At 38.5% G+C, this 21,456-nt stretch overlaps 1 protein-coding gene across 4 annotated transcripts in view; it reads left to right on the top strand.

The window, feature by feature from the left end:
• DIDO1 (death inducer-obliterator 1) overlaps window positions 1–21,456 on the top strand; it is a 75,062-nt gene that overhangs the window by 28,678 nt on the left and 24,928 nt on the right. For all 4 annotated transcript variants that reach the window (XM_019548239.1, XM_019548238.1, XM_019548240.1 and 1 more), the window contains 3 exons: window positions 1,538–1,744; window positions 2,505–2,730; window positions 20,493–20,952. In XM_019548239.1, coding sequence (XP_019403784.1) covers window positions 1,538–1,744; window positions 2,505–2,730; window positions 20,493–20,952 — 893 coding nt within the window. The remainder of the gene's footprint in view (window positions 1–1,537; window positions 1,745–2,504; window positions 2,731–20,492; window positions 20,953–21,456) is intronic.

Here is a 21,456-nt window from a genome sequence, read left to right as displayed (position 1 = left end):
ATTCCTTCTCAGGAGCATTTACTTAATTTTTATTATATATTATAGTTAGATGTAAAAAATGTATGCACACTGTGGGGTTATTCTGAAGAATAAAATTATTTCCATGTAATGTGGTATTCAGGTTTTAGTTAAGCAACTAGTACTGTCTCGTTACATCTTAATTGAAAGATTTATTCAGATCGTTGTGGTTAGCTGCACTGTTGTGGATTTAAATGTTAAGTGATAAATGGAAACAACACTACACTGAGTCAGGAAAGGCTATCTAATAGAGTTTAGTCATAGGAAGTATTAGGTACTGTATTTTGGTATATAAGTCGACACGGTGTGTAAGTCAACCCCATGTTCTTATTTAACGTCTTCACTAGTGGTCTGGAAGAGGGAATAACCAGTGAGGATGGAGATGTGATAGGGTATGGAGTGATTAGATACAAGAGCAGAAATAACAAAATATGATAAACTTGAAAAAAGTGCAAGGTAGTGCATGAGCATACACTGGGATAGGACATTTAAAAAAGCCAGTGCCATTTTGGTTTGTTAGTGCAGAGATCATAAACTTCTCCCCCAACTGTTTTGACTGTACGTGAAAGGTTACTTTTTTGATTCTGATCAACACATTATGGAAAGAACTTTGACAAGCGGAAGGGCTATAAGAAGAGAGCGGGGGGAGGAATATATGATGCATGAGGAAGGAATAATAAAATGCTTTTCATCTGTAGATTTAGTACAGTAAGAACTACAATCCAGACTACTTGACTCTTAGTCCAGTGCACTATCTACTTGGACCATGGATGGAGTTAAATAGGTATATTGCAACTAAACAGTAACAAAAGGGAAATGTAATAACATCACTCAAATATCTGTAGATTTCTTTCTAGTCCTATCTCACATTTTCAAAGCAGCTGTTACTAGTATATCTTAATGCTGAGGAGGGAGAGGAATTATTTAGTTTACAGCACTGATATGACTTGCAAGTAGTGGCATGAAACTTGCACATCTTGGACTGAGTGTCAGGGGAACTTTATAACCTGACAGGGAGAGAAGTATTAGGCTGTAACAGTCTTCCCCATTGCCTCAAATTCTTAAATTACGTTGGACAAAACAGGAGAAAACCACTGCCTACAGCATCCTTTGCACTGACAGTGTTGTTATTCTGATAGGTCTCTTCCTTCTCCAATATCTCTAATTCCATGAGAAATGAGGTTCAAATCTCTGATGCTTTTCTGTTTAATATTAATCAAGAGACCCTCTTATAGATTATATTGTAATGATTGTATAAGTACTTTATTGACCTTTAAAGAGTCAAGTGTTTAGGCTGACTGCTGTTATCCTATACACAACTATAGGTCACTGTAGAGTCTGATGCTTACTGAAAAGTGCTGTTATACTTCTAATTTAGCATTTACACACTGCTGTATCACTACCACCAAGCATGCGTGAAGTGCACGCTGAAAGAAGATTAACACATAGATGCTAAAATGTTGCAGAGTACTAGTTTTTTTAAAAAACTAGTTTGAACTTTCTGTGTTTCACCCTTCAGGTAACTGAGGCTCCTGGTGCATCTAAATGCATTGGTCCTGGCTGTTTTAATGTGGCTCAGCCTGATTCTGTGTATTGCAGTAGTGACTGCATTCTTAAGCACGCTGCAGCCACCATGAAATTTCTCAGTGCAGGCAAAGATGCAAAACTAAAAGAGAAGATCAAACCAAAATCTGAAAAATCAACTGTACCAAAACCTCAGCCACAGGTAAGTGTGTGCCTGTGCATGATATAATGAAAAACTTTGGGGCAGCCATTGTCCTGAAGCATGGTGACTTGATTCTGTATGTTTCTGCACAGTTTTTAGTAGTTTTTAATTTAGAGATGGTTGCAAGATATTATATTGGAGAGGAACTCTTTCCTTCCATATTTTTGCTATTTTCTGTCTTGAAATAACATTTTAATTGGATTTATTTTAATAACATGAAGACAACAGGAAAGTGAGAGCTTTTAAAATGTCCTCCTATTTAAATGCCCTGTAAACACTATCAACAGCTTTTTCTTAAATAATTTTGTGGATTTTTTTATTAGAACTAAGTTACGGATTTAGAATTCTAGATTAATGTAGTGGGGTTGTGGGAGGTAGGAGCTACGTAGGTAGAGGGTTTGTCTACTGTAACTAAATAAAAGTTAACTTCTAGAGACCTTTTAAAGCCATACTTTAGTTGTCTGTTTCTGTAATCTACTTTAAAATGGCAGGTATAGTTGGGTATGGAGATGTCCACATAATTAATGCTAAGTACAGTTCAGTATCAGCTTCTTGGCAGGATCTCTGTATAACTTAGGTTACCTAACACTTTCTCCTGCTAAGTTAATGCCTTATCCTAGCTTTAGAGACCTGAATCTGAATCTTGATTTGTATACTCTCAAATGTATTTACTGTATATGTATTAAGAAACAATTATTTTTTATATGTGTCCTTTTTGGGATTACAAGTATTACTAATGAAGGTTTTACTACTTATATAGGCAGGTATTAAACCTGTGTCCTCCCAGAAGAGACAGATTCCTGAGAAAAGAGAGATGAACATGAAGAAGGCAGTGGTGACAACCCCCAAGACTGAGGCGAACACTCAGCCAGTTGCTAAAGAGCCAGCCTCAGAAAACAGCACACCGTCCTGGGCAAGCGATCATAATTACAATGCAGTAAAGCCAGAAAAGACTGCTGCCATTTCATCTTCACTGTTGTTCAAATGTATGTATCGTATAGGGATATTCCTGAGTAATCATTTAATTTTATTTCAGTACCCACCCATTCTTGCCTCTGCAAGATTAGGAAGCTTAGTACCTTCTTACTATGACTCTAAATTTTTTCTCTCCACCTTCAAAGATTCCACACATGCACATCAGAAAATTTGAAGGTTTGCTGGCATCATTTGTAAGTTATGTTATTTGACTAGGGTTTACCAACCTGTACACAACTGATTTCTGGACCAGCTGCCGAGCCACTCTGTGCTTTCCAAAACCTATACCTATTTCTGTTCTCGGAGGTAAGTATTGGTAGGAGCTAAAATTCAGAAGATTCTAAATTGTACAAGGCACACCTGTTTTAGCATTTCATTGTACTAACAACTTTTTTCACAATTTAATTTAGCTTTGGCACATCTCAGGTTTTATATTTGCATATCCGGTGTAAAGACTGAACTCTTCAACGTAGTTTTCAATGGAACTTATATTTTAGAAACAACTTTCAGCTTTCAGATAGATGAGAAGTGGTCTTCCTATCTTTTTGTTCACTTAATGCTATACTTTAAGTGGGACTAGTACTCTTTATTTTCCTTCTGTGTGCTCATCTCGCACATTTTTCACACGCACAGAAACATATAAAAGGAAATAAGGCAGAGGTATTGTAGTGCATATTATAATTTTGTAGGGTTTGTGTTGGTGTCCTAAAACTCTTGTTAGCTCACTTAAAGGTAAGTAAATATTATTTTGTAATCTGAACAAGACTTTTGTGCTATTAGCATGTTTTTTGATTGACTCCAGCTAAAGAGTGTTGTTATGTGAAATCTTTCATTTCACATTTACAGAGCACCTGATAAATAGGTGCCTAATGAAATTATCTCACTTGGAAATTTAATGAATACAAATATTCCTTTTTCCCAGCTTTCATTAGCTATATTTTTAGCAGGATTTAATTTTTAATTTTGAACTTTTAAATTATCTATTAAGAGACATTAAATTTAAGGCAAGTGTGCTATATAGCTTGAATTTTTAAACATCAAGGGGACCCCTTTTTAAGTTGTTCTATTTTAGTAGCATTTATAATGCTTTAAATTCAAATTTATGTATCAAGACTGCTACTTTTGAACTCTTTCAAATTATAATTTTTTTTAATTTTGCCTAACCCCTATATTTTACTGCATTTCTTTGAGAAATACAGCTAGAATAGACAATTAATTATAGTTATCTGTTGATCCTTTTGTCCCTACTTAAATGAATAAGTCTGGCGTTGTTTCAGCAGACACTTAATTATTTATTTGATTGATTTAATGCTTGTTTTGTATAAACTTTCATTTTAAATTTCCATTTTAGGTTTTAAATATTTTGCAGAAATGTTTTTTTTTTTTTTCTTTAAGTAAGTAACATCAGAAGTAAAGGGGGCCCTGCTTAAACTTGTATGGCTTTTTTCCATACCAGTCTAGGATAATCACAATTCACAATCTCTTAGGATTAGTACAGTTACACCACTATAACTGTGCTGATATTTATATAGCTGGTTCCTATGAAAGAAAGGGCATCTTTATACGAGGATGCACGGTCCATACTAGTGGTAGAACATTTAATTATTTCAATAGAAAATAACTGAAGTAATTAAGTAGGTACAAAATCTGTGTAGATCAGGCCTTTTTATGAAAACAAGGCAATTCAGTATGTATTGGATGAAGAGTTCACTTAAAGAGCAGAGAAGCAGGATCTTCAGATTGCTGTAATTAAGGTAAGTTCTAAAAACGTTTTGGATTCAGTTGTACCATTACAAAACTACCAAATACAATTATTTTTGGTGAAAAAAATCGTCCTACTTTATTGATCAATAACCATGATCAAAGGTTTAAGTCAGGGCTGTCCAGCTTCTGTTTGATGGGAGGCTGCATGTTGCATAGGCCACCGACCAACGGGCCATGTCCCATGTGGGCTGCATGTAGCAGCTGCCCTCTTCTGTCCCTCTGTTGTACCCGCCATGCAAGGAGCCTCACTCCCTAGCCACCCACCCTGTTACACATGCTGTACAGGTAGCCCAGCCCCTCTTCCTGGGTCCCTTCCCTGGGACATGGTCAGAAAGCAAAAAATGAAGTGGGGAGGGGAGGGGAGACGGTGCCTGGAGACCCCAGCTCACCGTGCAGTAGGAGCTATGGTGTGGGGAGTGGTGCCTGGGTAGCAGCCTGAGCGGCTGTATTCAGCTCACAGGCTGCCAGTTGGACAGCCCTGATTTAAGTGGTCCATAGAATTTCCTAAGAAATTAATATTACAGTATCTGGGGGGGGGGGGAAAAAAACCAGCTGAGATTTCTTTATGTAGGGGAGCTTTTACAGGTAGGAGGAGAGCCCTACAGATTTGTAGCCTGTTCAGTACATGTAATTTGGACTAAACAAAAAAATGATAATTTACCTAAATAATCAGTCTCTATTCAACAACATAAGACCTAATTTTTTGCAAATCCTTATTCATGCAAGTAATTTATTGCACATTAAGTTCCCTAGACATCAAATGAGGCACCTCATTTGCTTGGGTTTGCAGAATTATTCTTTTAGAATGTTCTTTCAGTGCTGCATTACGTATACCTAAAATGCCGTCGAACTTCCGACAAAATATTGTTACCCTAATTGGAAGTAAGACATTAGTGTATTTATTGGCAATGGTAATTGTATTGGGTAGCAGGAAAGAGTGAGTCAGACCAGTTTAGGCATTTTCCTAAATGTTCTGAGAACCTGGATTGTAGGGGCATTTGATACTTGCATGATTAAAACAAAAAAAATATTTTTTTCTCCTGATCTAATTGTGTACATAACAACGCTAGTAATGTGGTTATTTAAGGCATATAACATGCAGCTTTGTAGGAGTATTTTCATTTCCCTTCTACTCTAGCACCACCCACTGATGTTTCTAAATTCTCATGGATTCTAAGATTCACAATGGCTTAAGGTCCAATTAGTCAGTATTTTTATGCAACAAAACATACAACCTGAAATTGGTTCACACTGTGTAACATCTTGGTGTCATTGGAAATCATTGGGTTTGTTGGGCAGCTGTGCTGTTTAACCTGGAAAGCATCGTGCACATGTAGTGCTAAATGAATAATAAAAGGCTTTAAAGATACAGGCAGTACTCATGCTATCCAGCTCAGAAGAGTTATGCATACACATCATTTTTTTTCAGCTATTTAGCCATTTACCTTAGATGATCAGTATTTTAGAGTAACCAGTATACAGCATACGTGCCCGCTGAATTTTAACTTTTTAAAAAAATGCTATAAAAATAAGGGTTGCTCAGACGGTGGGAGTTAAAGCCTGGGCATTCAAAAATTCAGTTTCACACTGAGAAACATAATAGTATTTTAAAGCTTCTGCCAAGGGGTGTTTTATTCCCATAATACTAGCCTTTATATCAGATAGATGTTAGTCACAAAGCTTCAGGGCATGTCAAAACAGAAGTAAAATGAGGATCAAATAGCAAAAGACAGCAAAACATATATCCAATGAGGAACTATTCAAGCAGGAAAATTGCAGCTTCAGATAATGTGATTTCTAAAATGTCCTGATTTACATTTCTGGTAATTTTAAGAATCGTCTACCCCACATTTTTGTAACAACTGTGGAATTCTGATTAACATTTTTAAAAATTAATTTATTGGGAAAGGAAAAGGATTTTTAGATGCATTTAATAGTATGATGCTTCATCCAGAATACTGAAATTGTAGTTCCCATTTTTTTCCAGAAATATGGGGCTACAAAGGCAGATTTGTATCTGCTGCTTTCCTAGCTCTGGAAAAGAGCTCTTGACTTTAAATTTTGTTGTCCATAATAGCATGTCATGCATTTCTTTTGTAAGAATTACAAAAAAGTTTCTTGGAGAAATGGAATATGCAAACTGTCAGTGCATTTCAAGGAAAAAAAAAAAACCCCTCTCCCAGGAGGAAGATGGAGTTCCAGATCATATGGCACTGATGCATCTGATTGTCAAGCAGCTTACCAGTGAATTGTAAATTGTGTGTGTGTGTATACACATATATATTTTAAAGCATGATCTGCCCCTTGTTTGCTGAGTGAGTGTGTTTGAAAACTTGTGCAAAACAGATTATCACAAAAAAAATGCACTGCAGTCAGCAATTGAAAAATGAAGAATCCTAAAATTGATGCAGACATCTCAAAAAATGTCTGGGACCAGATTTACTTTTTAAAGGGAAGTCAGCATTGAAAGTTGTGGTTGTGTCAAAGCTCTAGACTATTAACATTTACTTAGGTATACAATCTATTTCTATAACTATCACACTAGGGCTGAGTTAATAGGCCTTGGTTTTTTCCCCCCACCTTCAAATAGTATTTTAGGGTTTTTTAAAGCCTGTTGAGACCAATATGAGTTAAGTTAGGAATGCAAGGTAGTATTTTTTTTTTTTTTTTTTTAATCTTGCTCAAGTAAAATTCAATCGAGTGGCATTCTAAGGGATTTATAAGTCTTCTTACTTTTTTCCATTGAATGTCAGTTAATGTCCATGTTTTTTTGAGAAACTGTCAGTTGAAGATCCAAAGTGAGAGTGGTACGGAACAGACCTAAAGAATGGCACTGAAGAATAGTAACTTTCTAACACTTTGTCATTTTAGTCAATAACAGGAAGTAGGTTACTTTCAGAAAAGCTAGTCCGTTCTTTTATATTTTTAATCGTACTTAGAAAATCAGGAAGGTAATTTGTCCTTTCATATGACACCAGCTGCTTTATTGGCATTTAGCTTTTTTTGGGAAAAGCTACTGTTTAAGAAGCCTCCTGTGTTTTCATGCAAGTAAAAGAATATATAAGGCAAAGTTGAACAATTTAGTTATAGGAATATGGGTGGTTTTTAAACCACTTGCTGATGCTAAGGCTCATTAGCAGTGTGTCAGCATGCACCTATCTAAAGCCCTTCAATACAGGTTCTCTGACAGAAGAATGTTTGGAAAATAAAACAGTTTTTTGCTATTTTTACTCGAGTGGAAATTGGCAGCAAATCTTTCACCAGTTTGAAGCTGGAAGATGAGTCGGCAGAAGGAGAAAGCAAAAAGGTAAAGGTCTGCAGTATCCTCATTTTAAAGAACTGGATCAGACTGAGCATACACAGGCAGTTCTTTAACTTCCTCGTGTACACTTGGCAGGTGGCTTCCTTAGATGGCAAAAGATATTTGAGCTGATGTATTTACTCACCAGCTAAAATTTACTAGAAACAGAAATTACATAGTCACTAATAGCTACGTTTTACAAGTGGTAGAAATAAGTAGAATGTACAGTATGTAGCACAGAGGTCTGTCTTCAGGTGAAATTTACACGCATGAAATCTAATCCATTTCATTCCTATTACTAAAGTTGTGATCCAAGTCACCTGAGTAGAAAGCTGTTTTGTCTATGTGATAAAAGTCCCTAGCAGAAGACTGATAAATATTAACTTAGTTGCAACCACTAATATCATATGAGTTTTTAGCCTTTAAATGGAATATTCCATTTGATGCTGGCAATTCAGACACATTATTATTGAATTAGACTTTAAAGTAGAAGCCTTTTGTTTAAAGTGATTCTAACAATTTAAATTTTGTCAAACCCCTTTCCTTTGGTTCTGCAGCAGTTGATTAAGGGGCAGACAACTTCAGCATGCTACCTACTGGGAAGCAGGGAGGCCAAATCTGTAAAAACTCTGTTCCTGATTGTATAAGTCTCCTCCAAGCTATCCTCTACCATTTTTTTTCAGCTACGCCTACAGCTCAGGTTAATGACTTGCTCTGTCTAGTTATGAACCTTATTTGCAGGCTGAAAAGTGCTTATACAGGTTGCTTTCAGAGGATTCCAGATGCAAAGGGCCTTTGGGTTGCTTGTGTTCCTACACAGCTATAACAAAACGAAGAGCCCTTATCAAGGGAAAGTCTGAGATGGAAGCCCAGAACCAAAAAATGTGACGCACGTTTGAAAGATGTATGTTTTAGTGTCATTCCATTGTGGTTTAATTGCTTTTTCTAACCATAGAAAGGAAGTGGTATGTTTTTTTGGTGGGGAGAGAAAGCAAAAATATATTTTCTTACACATATAATGTAAAAACTGAGCAACTAATGGAAGAAAGTAGTAGTGGAATGAGGGAGTTACAGAACAAGAGAATAACCAGGGAAAGAAAATGTAAACTTATAATAACCCGGCAGAGACTAGAGTAAAACACTATAAACAAGCAAACGTGTACCAGTTTAAGGACAGTCAAGGGTCTCCCTTCTTTAACTTAAATTAAATTTTAAGAATTGCAATTAAACTAGTGCAGAAGTTGATGTAGTTGCTTCTATTTTTGTTCAGCTGAACCATTAAATACAAGTCAAAACCTAACCAAAAAGGCTGCTGTTAAACCTAAATAAGTGTGTCTACACATGGTTTGCACTGCTGCAGATTAAACAGGTGGAAGGAAGTTTATGTGTAGATGCTCTTATTTTGGTTTGAGTGCTTTTCAGCTATCCTGTTGAACCCTGCTGTCATAACTAGGCTTGCTCATTTGAAGCTACATGTAATTACACTACATTTTGTAATGTAAACATGCCCTATGAGTAAGCAGCAGCCTTGAGTAAGTAGGTCTTGAACAACAGAAGGCAGAGTATGTCCAAATTGCATATGGCACATCACTATTACTTATGTAAGGCTAGACATCTGCCATTAGCTGTAGGTAGGAAAACTTACAAGGAGGGTGCATAAGGGCTGTCTCACAGCCAGAGTACCCAAGAGGATTTTGTCAGAACTTCTACAGAGGACCAACAGGAGCTTGGGCACCTTTGCAAAGCAAGCAATATGAATTGCCCTTTCAAGTAGCTAGCACACTGGTACCTCCTGCGCAATGAAAGATCAGCACTCCTAATCACAATGTGTTTGGCTCCTGTGTGAGGAGCCGCCACAAAAGGATAGGAGGGTGCAAACAAGTTTTAGATGCAAATTAGCCTTTAGGGGCAGTTCTTTTAGCTTTGTCACTACCAAAAACAATGCAAGTTGATTAAAAGCCTCCCCACCTTATATTGCTGTTTGCATTCTTTTACTAATACGTTAGTTTTGTCAACTTGTTCACTTGGTTGAATAACCAGTGGTACATCCTTCCCTCTGTCCCCAAATGAAAAGGGTTTTAGGAGGGTCTTTTGCATATAACCACAGCTGGATACTGGGTGTCGGTGCTTCACTATGCATGATGCGTGCAGGGTTTGGGAGCTGCGTATGGCCTGCTGTGTCCCCGAATGGAACCATCGCTTCAATCCACAAGCACTTCTGGAGATCTAGGGCCTTTTATACAGTGAGTATTGCCCCCACTTCAGCCAGGGGTGGGTCTACCACTGGCACAGGCCCATAGGTGTAATCTCCTAGTGTAGACAGGATAAATTACTATAGGCTGGTCTCAAGCAGAGGATGGATTCTAACACTGCGGTTAACAGCTTTGCCTGTCTTTGCTAAAACCTCGTTTGTGTCTGCATAGCTACGTTTTTGCCTTTATGTGGGGCATATCATCTACCTTTCAGCATTCCCTAAATCAAAAGCCTGAAGCCAGGTTTGCTAGTTCTCCCATGTATGGGTTATAGAGGCCTTGTGTACAAGGAGCGTCAGTTTAGGGAGGCTTCACCCTGGTCCATAATAGATGCCTAATTCCAGCAAATGAAGAGCCAGAGATTCATTTAACAAAAGGAATTAGGGTTTAAGTTTTCACTGAATCCTGAAGGGGGGAAACTGGCCTATGACCTCAAGTGCACAGTACCCATTAAAAAATGGAAACACACTGAAAGTACCTAAAAGTTACAAAATCATTAAAAAGGTGATTGTAAACAACCAAGAACTATTTTTGAGAGAAGTGGCAGGCAGTCTGGAAAAGCAGACTTCAGGCATGCATGCCAGTAGTTCTTCCAGCTTTAAAAAAAAAAAAGAGGGAGCGGAGGGCTGTATCTCCCTTTAGAGATTCAGGCGACAAATGTTCAGTGCCACAAGAGGGTGCTTGAGTGGCACCAAATAGGCATGTCTCTCCTACAAGTTTCTGAAGCTCTGAGGTGCCAGACGTGCATCCCAGCAGTGTGACTATGCAGAGGCAACATTCTTGAGGATCCACGCTTCCTGGTAAGTAACTTCACTTTGTGGAGTGTTTTCTAACTGACATCTGCAGCAGCAGCAGCTGACCTCCATATTTTTAGTTTCCAGCTCTACATGAATGCACTGGAAAGTCTCTTTTTAAAAAAAAAAACATGGCTGAGAATTCAGCAGCAACCATTCCTTTGGGTTTTAATTTTAAAGTATTTTTATTACGATAGTGTTTCCATTTGCCATCCCTGTAGGAGGCTATATGTGCCACATCTGCATAAAAGCCAGTTGGTTTGCCATTACTTCAGATGAGATGTAGGGGTGCTGAGTGACAGAGAATCCTTTTTTGAGGTCCTTTTTGAAGCCTATGTACAATAAACTGATGGAGCTTGCCTTCCCCCTGGTAAAGCAGTTAACAATTTTGGTTTTACTAGACCAGCAGTTGTCAACCTTTTTGAGCTGCAGGCTGGAGTGACCCAGTTCAGGTCAGAGGCGGCTGGGCACCAGGACTCAGCCGATGCTGCCGCCCATTCCTCACAGCAGCAGCATGGGAAGCGTGTTCGCTGCTGATCCAGAGTTCTCCCCACGGTGGCAGGGGAAAGCGACTGTCACTGAAGCCCCGCGCCGCCAAAGCCTCATGTCTGCAGGACGCATCAGATGGTTCCGTGGGCTGCACCTGGCCTGCAGGCCATAGATTGCCACCCCCTGTACTAGACTTATTACTGCTGAATTCTCAAGAATAAGTGGTCAGGGATGCCTGTTTCATCTTCAACTGACCAAGTTATTGCATCTGTTCCTACTAGATTTGAGATGCCACTACTAAGATTAATGGTAAAGTTCACTCAAACCTAAAATGCCTGCCTCTGGGCAAGGTTTATCATATATCTGTTCTCCGTGCAGAATGCAAGTCAACTTTTCAGGTGAAATTCAAGATGCTAGTTACTATGTGAATCCCTGAGTCGTGTTAGAGGCTGCGGTTCCCTCTGATCTGTCATGCCCTCTCTGATCTGCATTCGTTTGCGACCTTTAAACTAAGGGTGTCAAAACTCATCTGGGGCCCTGGGGCATTCTGGACTGGGGTACTCCTTGCAGGCTGGATCCAGCCCAGGGATGGGGGTGGCACTATGGCAGTAGTGGATCTGGGAGCAGCAAGGGGTGCAGCAACTAGAGGCCCACTGGTGGGGTCTGTTGGTTGCAGCAGAGGTCTGCCAGTGATGGAAACCCAAGCTCACTGCCAATGTCTGGGGCTAGTCCAGGGCTCCAAAGGGCCCCAAGATCCGGAGCTGGCCATACATACCTTCCCGGCCTCCCCCCTCCCCCCCAAGCTTCCAGTGGCCCAGCAGTAGCTCGGCAGGCTCAATAGAGCACCTCTGCTGGCTGTATGTTTGATGCCCCTGCCTTAATTATTCTAATGAGGCTTAAGGGAAGAAGCAAGCACAGAGGATTTCCAGTGCACATCCTCAAGCACTCACTTCTGTCATAGCCTGCAGCATTCAATTCTGACTGTTCAGAAAGTAGAGCTGTAGTCAGCTTGTAGACAAGCTTCTGGTTGTGGTGCCCCTTGCATCATCTCACCTGGTGAGGGATTTTCAATTTTTGATTTTCAAAGTAGCTGTGCTACTTTAGCATGTGGTAGGTTTGCTCCCACTGTTTGGACACATTTACTTTCTATACAGTGTATCCAGATCCATGTGACAGTAGAACATAGGTAACACTTCTGGATTCAATTTCCAGCACTATTATTACTATTTTTCTTGAATTGCTGTAGCCCCCTGGACTCCATTGCACTAGATGCTGTGCAAACACAAAATGGTCTTTCCCCTGGAGAGCTTACAATCTAAGAATAAGAGACAACAGATGAAGCAGAGGGGGGAACACAAAGAAACAATAAGTCCAAATGAGAGACCATAGTTTCAGCATATCAACAGCAAGTTTTGTTATAAACGTCCTGGAAAACTTATAGAAATAGTACAGCATGATAATCAGCGCTTGGCTTCTATGGCCATGAAAGGATTCTTTGTATTCTTTCAAATAGTGTCTTCCACTAGTTATATCGAAGAATGGTTTTTAATTCAAATCTTATGAAGACCTGCAAAAGCATCTCTCAACATCTGCCTGTGCATGGTAGGCTCTTCACTATAGTACTGGGTGCCTGCTGTGTATCTGTTGTACAGTGGAAAACTCAGCATCTACTGTAGAGGAATACTGAAGATTTGATGGAGCTATGATTCAGATTATTTAAAAGCAAAAAATGGCAGAAACACTTCCTGGTAAGCTGAAGCAGACTTCATTTTAAGGTCTCCAAAGCTTGCAGTAGCTACGTAGTCCCACACAGCTTGCTAAATTAAAATCATGAAGATTGTCAAATGATCTACTGAGCAGAGACCATGAAATGCAGAAGTATTTTTGGGGGGGGGAGGGGGATTCCTTAAATCAGACTTGCAAGAAAAGTAAGGAGCTCTAGTTTCTGTGTGTCATTGGAAGGGGGGAGGAGGGGTGCAGGGCTGCAAAATACCTGGACCAGGTGCAGCATAGATTTTTAAGAGGTGGTAAGAAAATTGCAGCTAATCGTCTTCCTCCTTCAGTGAGAACGGAGGACTTTGATTTGGCCGAACTTTACACGCACTTTGCAAAGTGTCAAATGACAAGACAGGTGCTTGGCAGTGAAAACTGCCTTAATCAAGCCTCAACATTCACATTACAAAACATAAAAATATCAGTGTTGAAACCTGCTAAAAGCAAGAGTGGCCATCTTGGCACATATGCCACACAGCTGCTGTGTGGCATAGGGCAGGTGGGGGAAGAAGCAGGGAACAGCAACAAGTAGAGCAGGATGCAGAAAGCAGAGCAGCAGAATAAGTAAGGAACAGATGGCAAAACACATTGGGCAGAGGGATCAGAGTGGCTATGGGGGATCAGGGTGCCTGGCTTACCTTGTGGCAAGCCTGCCAAAAAAGTTTCTACCCTGCCCTTCCTCCCCACTGCCCTGTATTAAGGCAGAGAAGCTTAATTAAAAGCAAAGCTTCCCAGGCACAGTCGCATTGATACCCAATAGGATAAGGTTGATGTTTTACCCTGATCTACAACTTTGAAGAAATTTCCATCAACTGAATTTCTAAATGTTCTTGGTGCTGCTTTAATATTATGACCCTTGTTCCCTTGTGTGAGAGCAGAACGGAGCAAGCTGTGGAGAGGATTCATTTTGGGGTTGCTCAAAGTGATTACCCTAAACCCTACAGCAGGTGTCATTTTTCTGCCTGAGGACTTTGGTTTGGCCTTTCTCTCTTCCCTTCTCTCTGGAAGAGCTCCATCATTTGCTAGAGGTATACCATCCGTAATGCAGCGCTGCCTCCTGGGACCAGCTGGTATCTGTGGGAAACTGTCCTGTGTGCCACAGGAATGAGAGGCTGGGATTCAGGATTTATTGGGGGGAAAGGGGTGGGTAAATTGATTTGAGTCAACATCCCCTACTTGAGGCTACCTTTACAAGGACACTGCAGCTTCATGTAGCAAAGAATACCAAGGCCTGTCCACCTATTGAATGGGTTCATCAGCTACAAAAAAAAATAATAGTAACCATCTACAAGCCTCAAATAGTGTATTATGTTCATGAATGCCCTTTCCACTACTGCAGCTAGTCTGAAATAAAACTCCACATCATCTGATATGCTGTTCTCAGAGGAGGGTGTACACTTCTGGTAACTGCTCCAGCTATCTGCCTACCACAGTTCAGTGTCTGTTGGGAGACAGCATAGGGCATATTAGATTGACTACAATTTTTAGTGGCTTTTCATAGTAAGGCGCTTTTAGACCGAGCAAGCAAAATGAGCTGCCTATACACTGAATATACACAAATTTTATATACATGCTATACCTAAATGCATTGGCAGTGCCCTCATTTTAAATGAGTGTCCAACTTAAAATATTTTCCTTCGGATGGCTTAGTGCAAGGTCCGTTAAATTAGTAAGTATTCAAGAAAAGTATTTTCAAGACAGGGTTAGCTGCATGAGACTGAAATTGGAGCACACACAAGATTCTACTTTAAAAACCTTGTTAACTTCAGGTCCTGTAATAAGTTCTCTTTGGTGGATTTTTTTTACTAGCATGGAGCTTACATAGTTTTAATATGTAGCCTGAACTGCTCTGAATTTATGAGTTTTTTACTAAGTTTAGTACCTTTTTTTCTTTTGCCTGCTGATGAGGCACCACTTCAGCAGAAACCTTTCCAACTTTAGAACTGATGATAGCCGCTACGTCGTTCTTCCTGGACACTAGTGCTTCTGCAACCCTGGAAACCGGTCTGTGTTTGCACTTGTGATCTTTGTCCCTTTGATCGTAGGGCCCTTCTTAGAGGACACCTATTTTTGTAGTGTGGGAAAGATTTGTGAGATCGATACATTTTTTTTACATACATACACTACATGTGAAACACTCACAATGTTGCATTGGTCGAACAGTTTCACAAGCTTATATGTTGATTTGGTAATCAGAGCAACTTGATAAAATGCGCTTTTTAGAAGTAGGGCCTAAGCCAGGACAATACATAGAGAGCCTGCAAGAAGCTGCCCTAAACAGCTTGATGCTAAACGAAATATGGGAGTCATATTGAATGTAGTGTTCATGTTTCCCACACTCGTGCAAATGAGCAAATATTTAGCTGCATTCACTTTATATAGTAATGCTATAACCTTTATGTACTTAATTACTTCAACAGCAATGAAAAAGCCCGTATGTAACTAGGATAAATATAAAAACAGATTGATTATGTTTAGCCATATTGAACTCTGATTTAAAAGTGTGTGTGTATATAATGTTAATTTAGGTGAGCTTGTCTTGCATATGGTAAAATTAATTTTTATCTATACCAGAAACCAATATGTAGATGAACACTCCTAAATTTGCTGAAACACTTTTCCCTTTGTGTTAAATTTGGTGAAAACATTTGCTGTAGGCTAACTTTTTTGTTTAATTATCTGCTGGGGTTAGTGTTCTAAGAATTTTAAATGGATACTCATATTTTAAATGTAAGATAACATTAGCTTATCTACTATTCAGCATTTAAGTTTTAGTCCACTAAATAAGTCTTGAAGACTGAGTGCTTAAAGTAGAAGAGATGCATTTTTGCAGCTTATGTTGCAGCTCTATGCAAAATCATGATTTTACCTTCAAAATAATATTTAAGTGTCGTTTTTTAAAAATAATAGCAGAAAATAAACCTTCCAGAATTAGTTTAAATAGTGTGAAAATGGAATAAAAACTAAAGGAAAAATATTAGTAGCTTTTGAGTTTGTGTATATTAACACTATTCTGCATTTAAAGATCTCACGTTGAGAGACAAAAAGATAAATATTCAGATTTTTCACTTAGTTTTTTTGTAGCTGTTGTAGCGAGATACGTTGTACAGTAACATCATACATTACATCCCGATCCCTAAAAATTGTAGACTTAAGATTATTTTAATATGGATTGAATAATTATTTATGCTTTGTTCAGTAGCTGATGATCTTATAGAAAGCTTTCATTCTTTTTCAAGTCCAAAGAGAGATCATTTCAGAGCTGTTGGCCTATTACTGTTGTGAAATACCTGGACCAGAGTAAAAATTGCACATTTCTAAGTTATATGATGAAGCTTAGCACATCTCATGTCCTTCCTAAAAGTGTTTTATATAGTTTAATTTATAGTGCCTGCCAGATGAGACTAACTTTTTCAAAGCTGCTGTTATGCTGCTTATCATTAAGTGTTGGTAAATATATTATAACTACTAGGTCAAAAGGACACTTCTTAAGGAAAAATAGTGACCAAATAGAAGGATGTGAAAGCTTGAGCTTTAGGAGTCATTAATATCTAAAATAGTTTGTATTCCCTTCAGGAGACATCAAACTAATGGCTTAGGCTTCAGTGAGTTTCTGCGATGCAACAAATGCCCTAAATAAGGAAGTGAAGCACAAAATTTATAAAAATCTAAGCTAAACATGAGAAAAATATCTAAAATATTTGTCTGTAGATAGAAGACAACATTTTTTACTCCCCTCACCCTAAGCTTTCATTAATGCCAGAATGCAGGGGCTGATATTTACCTCACTTTTCCCCTCATTCTTTTTATTTTTTCTCTTATGTTGGGTTCATTAGTTAACTTTCTCCCCGTAGTATGGGAAGCTTGTTTAAATGCAATAGCACAAGAATACCTATAGGACTTTGGGTATGTTTAGAAAAGAAGTAGTGAAAGCTCCTTTTTGAAGATGGAAAGCTAAAACTTTTGTAGGGAGCAAGGCTGTTGGGAGAACAGGGGATAGACTTGGGTGCTTTACAAGGCATTTTCCACATCTTAACTTCTCAGTTTCTAATTGCATCTCTTGACCATGAAGATCTAGCGGCTGTGCTATTCTAAATGAGTGGAAGATTCACAAGTCCCTTCATTTACTGACTAAGCCTACGGCTCCATCTACCTATTACACTTTAGATGTGACTAACCAGTTAATCACATCTTAATTTGTCACCTGGCCACATATTCATACAATTAATGGTGTGATTAAAAAAAGTAACTGGCCACAAAGTTATTCTACATAATATGTGTAATAAGATAACTGTAGCTTGTTCCTATCATGCCATTAATTGAACATATGGCCAGAGGCTTAATATATATCCCCATGAGATACTAGCTGCACCAGGATTTTCACAATAACTCTCAGAATGTCAGTTGATTTGAATGTGAACTACTACACACCTTGGAAGGAATAAGATATGCTTCTGGCTATGTTGTAGTAACATACAAGAACCCTCTGGGTCATTAGGATTTATTCTAGTTTTAAATATTCTGTGTAATACTTAAAAATGCAGCAGATACAAGCCAGCATCTCTTCAAACTAGCCATTGATTTTATTTCTGCAATTCTAATGCACTGTTCAAGAATTGCCAGGTCATTCACCATTACCCCATCAGTGATAGAACCACCAGTCAAATTCACCAAAGATCTTGGCACCGAAGAGTCCACAATCTACCCTGTCTGTTTTGAAATCCCAAATGTGCCTTGCTGCCCATACTGTAATGACTCACAGAAACTTCTGTGCTTGTGCCCTGGCTGATGGAATGAAGAAAAAATGCAGATTTGAAATGAGTCAGAAAAGCAACAATCACCGAAGATGGCTGACCGTGAGGTTTCTTTAAACATCAATAACAGGGCTCTTGGTTATATTTGTTTCCTGTTCCCAAAGCTGTTATCTGGGCTGTCTGCCTCCACTGGTTCAAAGAAATCTGATTTGGCCAAACCAAGAGGGTAGGAAACACCTCTTGTCCAATTTGTAGCCTGCTTAGCTAGTCTGCTGACGTGCCATAAAGCTGGGTCTTGTACAGAATCCTAAGATGCAGTCAGACTTTACTGATGAAGATATGAGTATTGCTAACTCCAAAATAAATATATTCAGGATCCCAGAAAGCTCATCAACTCAGACTGCTGGGCCTTTCCTTTCTCCATTTTCCCACAGTTTTTTCATCAATTCAGTAGTTCCTCATTATTGAAAGTGCTGTTCTGGTGCATAGAAGTAGAACAGCACTATATAGTGAGCTACTCTTTTGGGCGACAACATCATCATTCAGGTTTACTCAGTGGAGAAATTCAGACACCTCACCTACTCCACTGATTTGACACCTCACCTGCTCCATTGATTTTTATCCTACTTAAGATGTAAAAGGTATCACCCCATGGAATTCAGGAAGCAGTCCACATGGAATCTAATTTTAGCTTGAATGAAGGTAACTGATTGGACGTTGTGGATCAGGAAAATTATCTTTTAGGCCTACAACAGTTCCCTTGGCATAGTTGAGATTTAGCCTCGGATAGTCAACTGTAATAAGTCAATTGGTTCTTCATAACATCAGCTACCCTAATTGTGATAAAACTTTGGTAATTTTAATGAGAACATGTTTATCTGAAGATGATAATTTATCTTGTTTATCATAGCTTTGACAAAATTTCCGAAGCCACTGCAGTGGATATGAAGGGTGAAGAGAAAACACTTGGATTTGGTCTCCTTGATAAGTTACCATGAGGTAGCTCTGGCAGGGTCCCAGAAAGTATGCCAAATCATCTTGTTAACCTGATTTGTTAGAATAGCTTACATTTTGAAAATCTAATTGAAAATATTCATCAGACTAGAAGGATCCATGTTAACCAGTTCATAGTTATTTTCAAGTGAGAGGGGAAGCTTATAACCATTTCCCTAAGAGATATCTCAATAGATGCAAGATGGTGTTTGGAAATTAGAAGTTTTCCTTGAAAGTTAAATTCCTGTTTCTGCTGCCCCAGGGTGAAAGTGTCCTTAACTGTTTTTGCTGATTTTTACTGATCTTCCCATTTTAAGTCATTCCCTGGCTGTTCCAGGGATTGGAGGAGCAAAAGCCTGGATCGTCTTGCACTTTTTTCTCAATCTCAGTATTGGTGTAACACTGAAATTAGCAATCGGAAAACTTCTGATTTCCGTAATCAAGTAAACAAGTGTTCTAACACCTAGATTGTAGAACTTCATTTAACAGAATATGTTCAAGTTTTACTTGAAATGCAAGATATGGACCCGCTCTATATACCTGCTAGGCTTATGATGTTATACACATTTCCTGTAAAAGGTTTATTTTGTTCTATTAGTGGGGGGATAAAATGACTGATTTAAACTCCAAATCTGTGCTTTGGGAGTGGGAGAGATTTGAGATCAACAATATTCTTACTTCACTGATTTGTTGTTTCATTTGCTGAAATGCATGCTTGTTAATGTATGTGTTTTCAGAAGCCTGGCTGGAATTTGAATTGAAAATGTTTTAATTTATAAATTGCTAGAGATGTCAGATTATTTTTACTTTTCTTCTAATTTTCTTTACAGTCGAAAATTAAAATGTGAAAGTTCATTGTTGCAAATGCCAGATAACTTGATTTTTGTAACCTGTAAATTTTTTTTAGATAACACTTACCTTGTTATAGTTTAGTCAAACTGTTGGATTTGAGTCATGACTGAATTTGTTCTTTCAAACTTGCAAAATATAGTTAATAACTAGATGTTATGTAAATGGCATTACTTTTTTTCAAATCAGATTAGTTTTTTGTGGGACACGAAACTTTCAGAAAAACACACTGGTGTGAAGTTTTTGCACTTGTTCTTTGCGTTGAATATTAATTCTTGACAATGAACTCCATGCCTGGAATCTTTGAAGGTGGAAGTAATTTTTAACATGGTTACTGTATATTCTGACTGTCTTCATAAATTTCCCATGCAAAGCTTCTTTTCGCGTGGTCTGTCTCCTCAATAAGCTTTTCTTTGTATACAATTAGGTTATGTCTGGTTTTTAACCAGAGTTTATTCCAAAGCAAATTTAAATGTATTGGTACACATTTATTTGTATCTTCAGTGGAGGTGGTAGAATTCTAAGCACGTGAAAGATTTTATGGCACAAACTGGAGTGGCTGCCTGCTCAAAACTTTGCTGTTTTGGAGGCATCATTTTCTAGACTGTTCTTTCAGAATTGATAACTGGTATTCTTTTATAAGGAAGTGTATAGCTAATCAAATGTTACATGCAATCACCAGTTTTTAATGTAAGGTAAGGGAATACACCAAGTATATTAAGTACTTCAGATATTTATTAAGATCCTTTTCATATTCCTGCAGTAAGGTACTTTGTCACCTTTTTATTGTGTTGTGTTTAACAGCTCAGAAGGAAGAGAAGAAGAGTGAAGAGAAAGCTGGAGAATCTGGAACAGCATCAAAGAAAATGGTGACTTCATCTGACAAACCAACGTCTTCCATGTCTAAAACTTTTCCTCCAAAGAAGCCCTCATCCTTTGCTGGTAGCTCACTACCTAAGCATCCAATTAAACACTCTGCTGCAGGATTCAAAGGTGTTATCCCCAAGAAATCTTGGTCTTCATCAGGCAGTGTTTCCTCTCCAAAACAGTCATCAGTTCCCCATGCTTCATCAATTTCCAGAAAATCAGCTGCGTCTTCCAGCTTTGCTGGAGGCCTGAGAAATCCCACAATATCTTCTGCTTCTGTTTCCAATGCATTTGCAACTGCACAAGCAAAAGCAGCAGCCAACACAATTCAGTCACAACCCAACTCTCAAATTCGACAAAATATTCGACGATCTCTCAAAGAGATTTTATGGAAAAGGTGGGAATTCAAAACACGTACTTTGAAACAACATGTTTATACTTTACTGCTTTTAATAGTGATAGTGAGGTATTGACTTCATTTTTAACTAATCTCTTTGACTTTAAATCCACTGAAGCCTATTAAAGCTTGGTAGTATTAGAGATTTGGATGGTAAAATTCCCAGTGCGTAGACTAAAAATTGCATATTGAAAATCTTCAGATGTAATAAGGCAATTGTTTGAAGTCTCAAACTATAACAGTTCTTTTAAGGCTGAATCAGGAGAGGGAGTGCTGGTGGGGTAGGAAACATACAATATAGGAAGAGAAATATACCTTCCAGTTTTATCATCGGGTAGGAAGCTCACTGAAGCATTGACTCCCCTTGTGACATCAAGGATGATTTGGACAGCAGTTGTACTTGCAACATGTAAAAGCAGAAATCACTCAGAAATGCTTGGGGTGCCTGTACACGAGCAGGGACACTGGAGCGTGGCAATTACTGCACTCCAGCAGCCTTCTGCA

Source organism: Crocodylus porosus, unplaced genomic scaffold (genome assembly GCF_001723895.1).
Source record: "Crocodylus porosus isolate Cpor-Errol unplaced genomic scaffold, CroPor_comp1, whole genome shotgun sequence".
Taxonomy (NCBI): domain Eukaryota; kingdom Metazoa; phylum Chordata; order Crocodylia; family Crocodylidae; genus Crocodylus; species Crocodylus porosus.
This window is presented reverse-complemented; position numbering and strand designations above follow the sequence as displayed.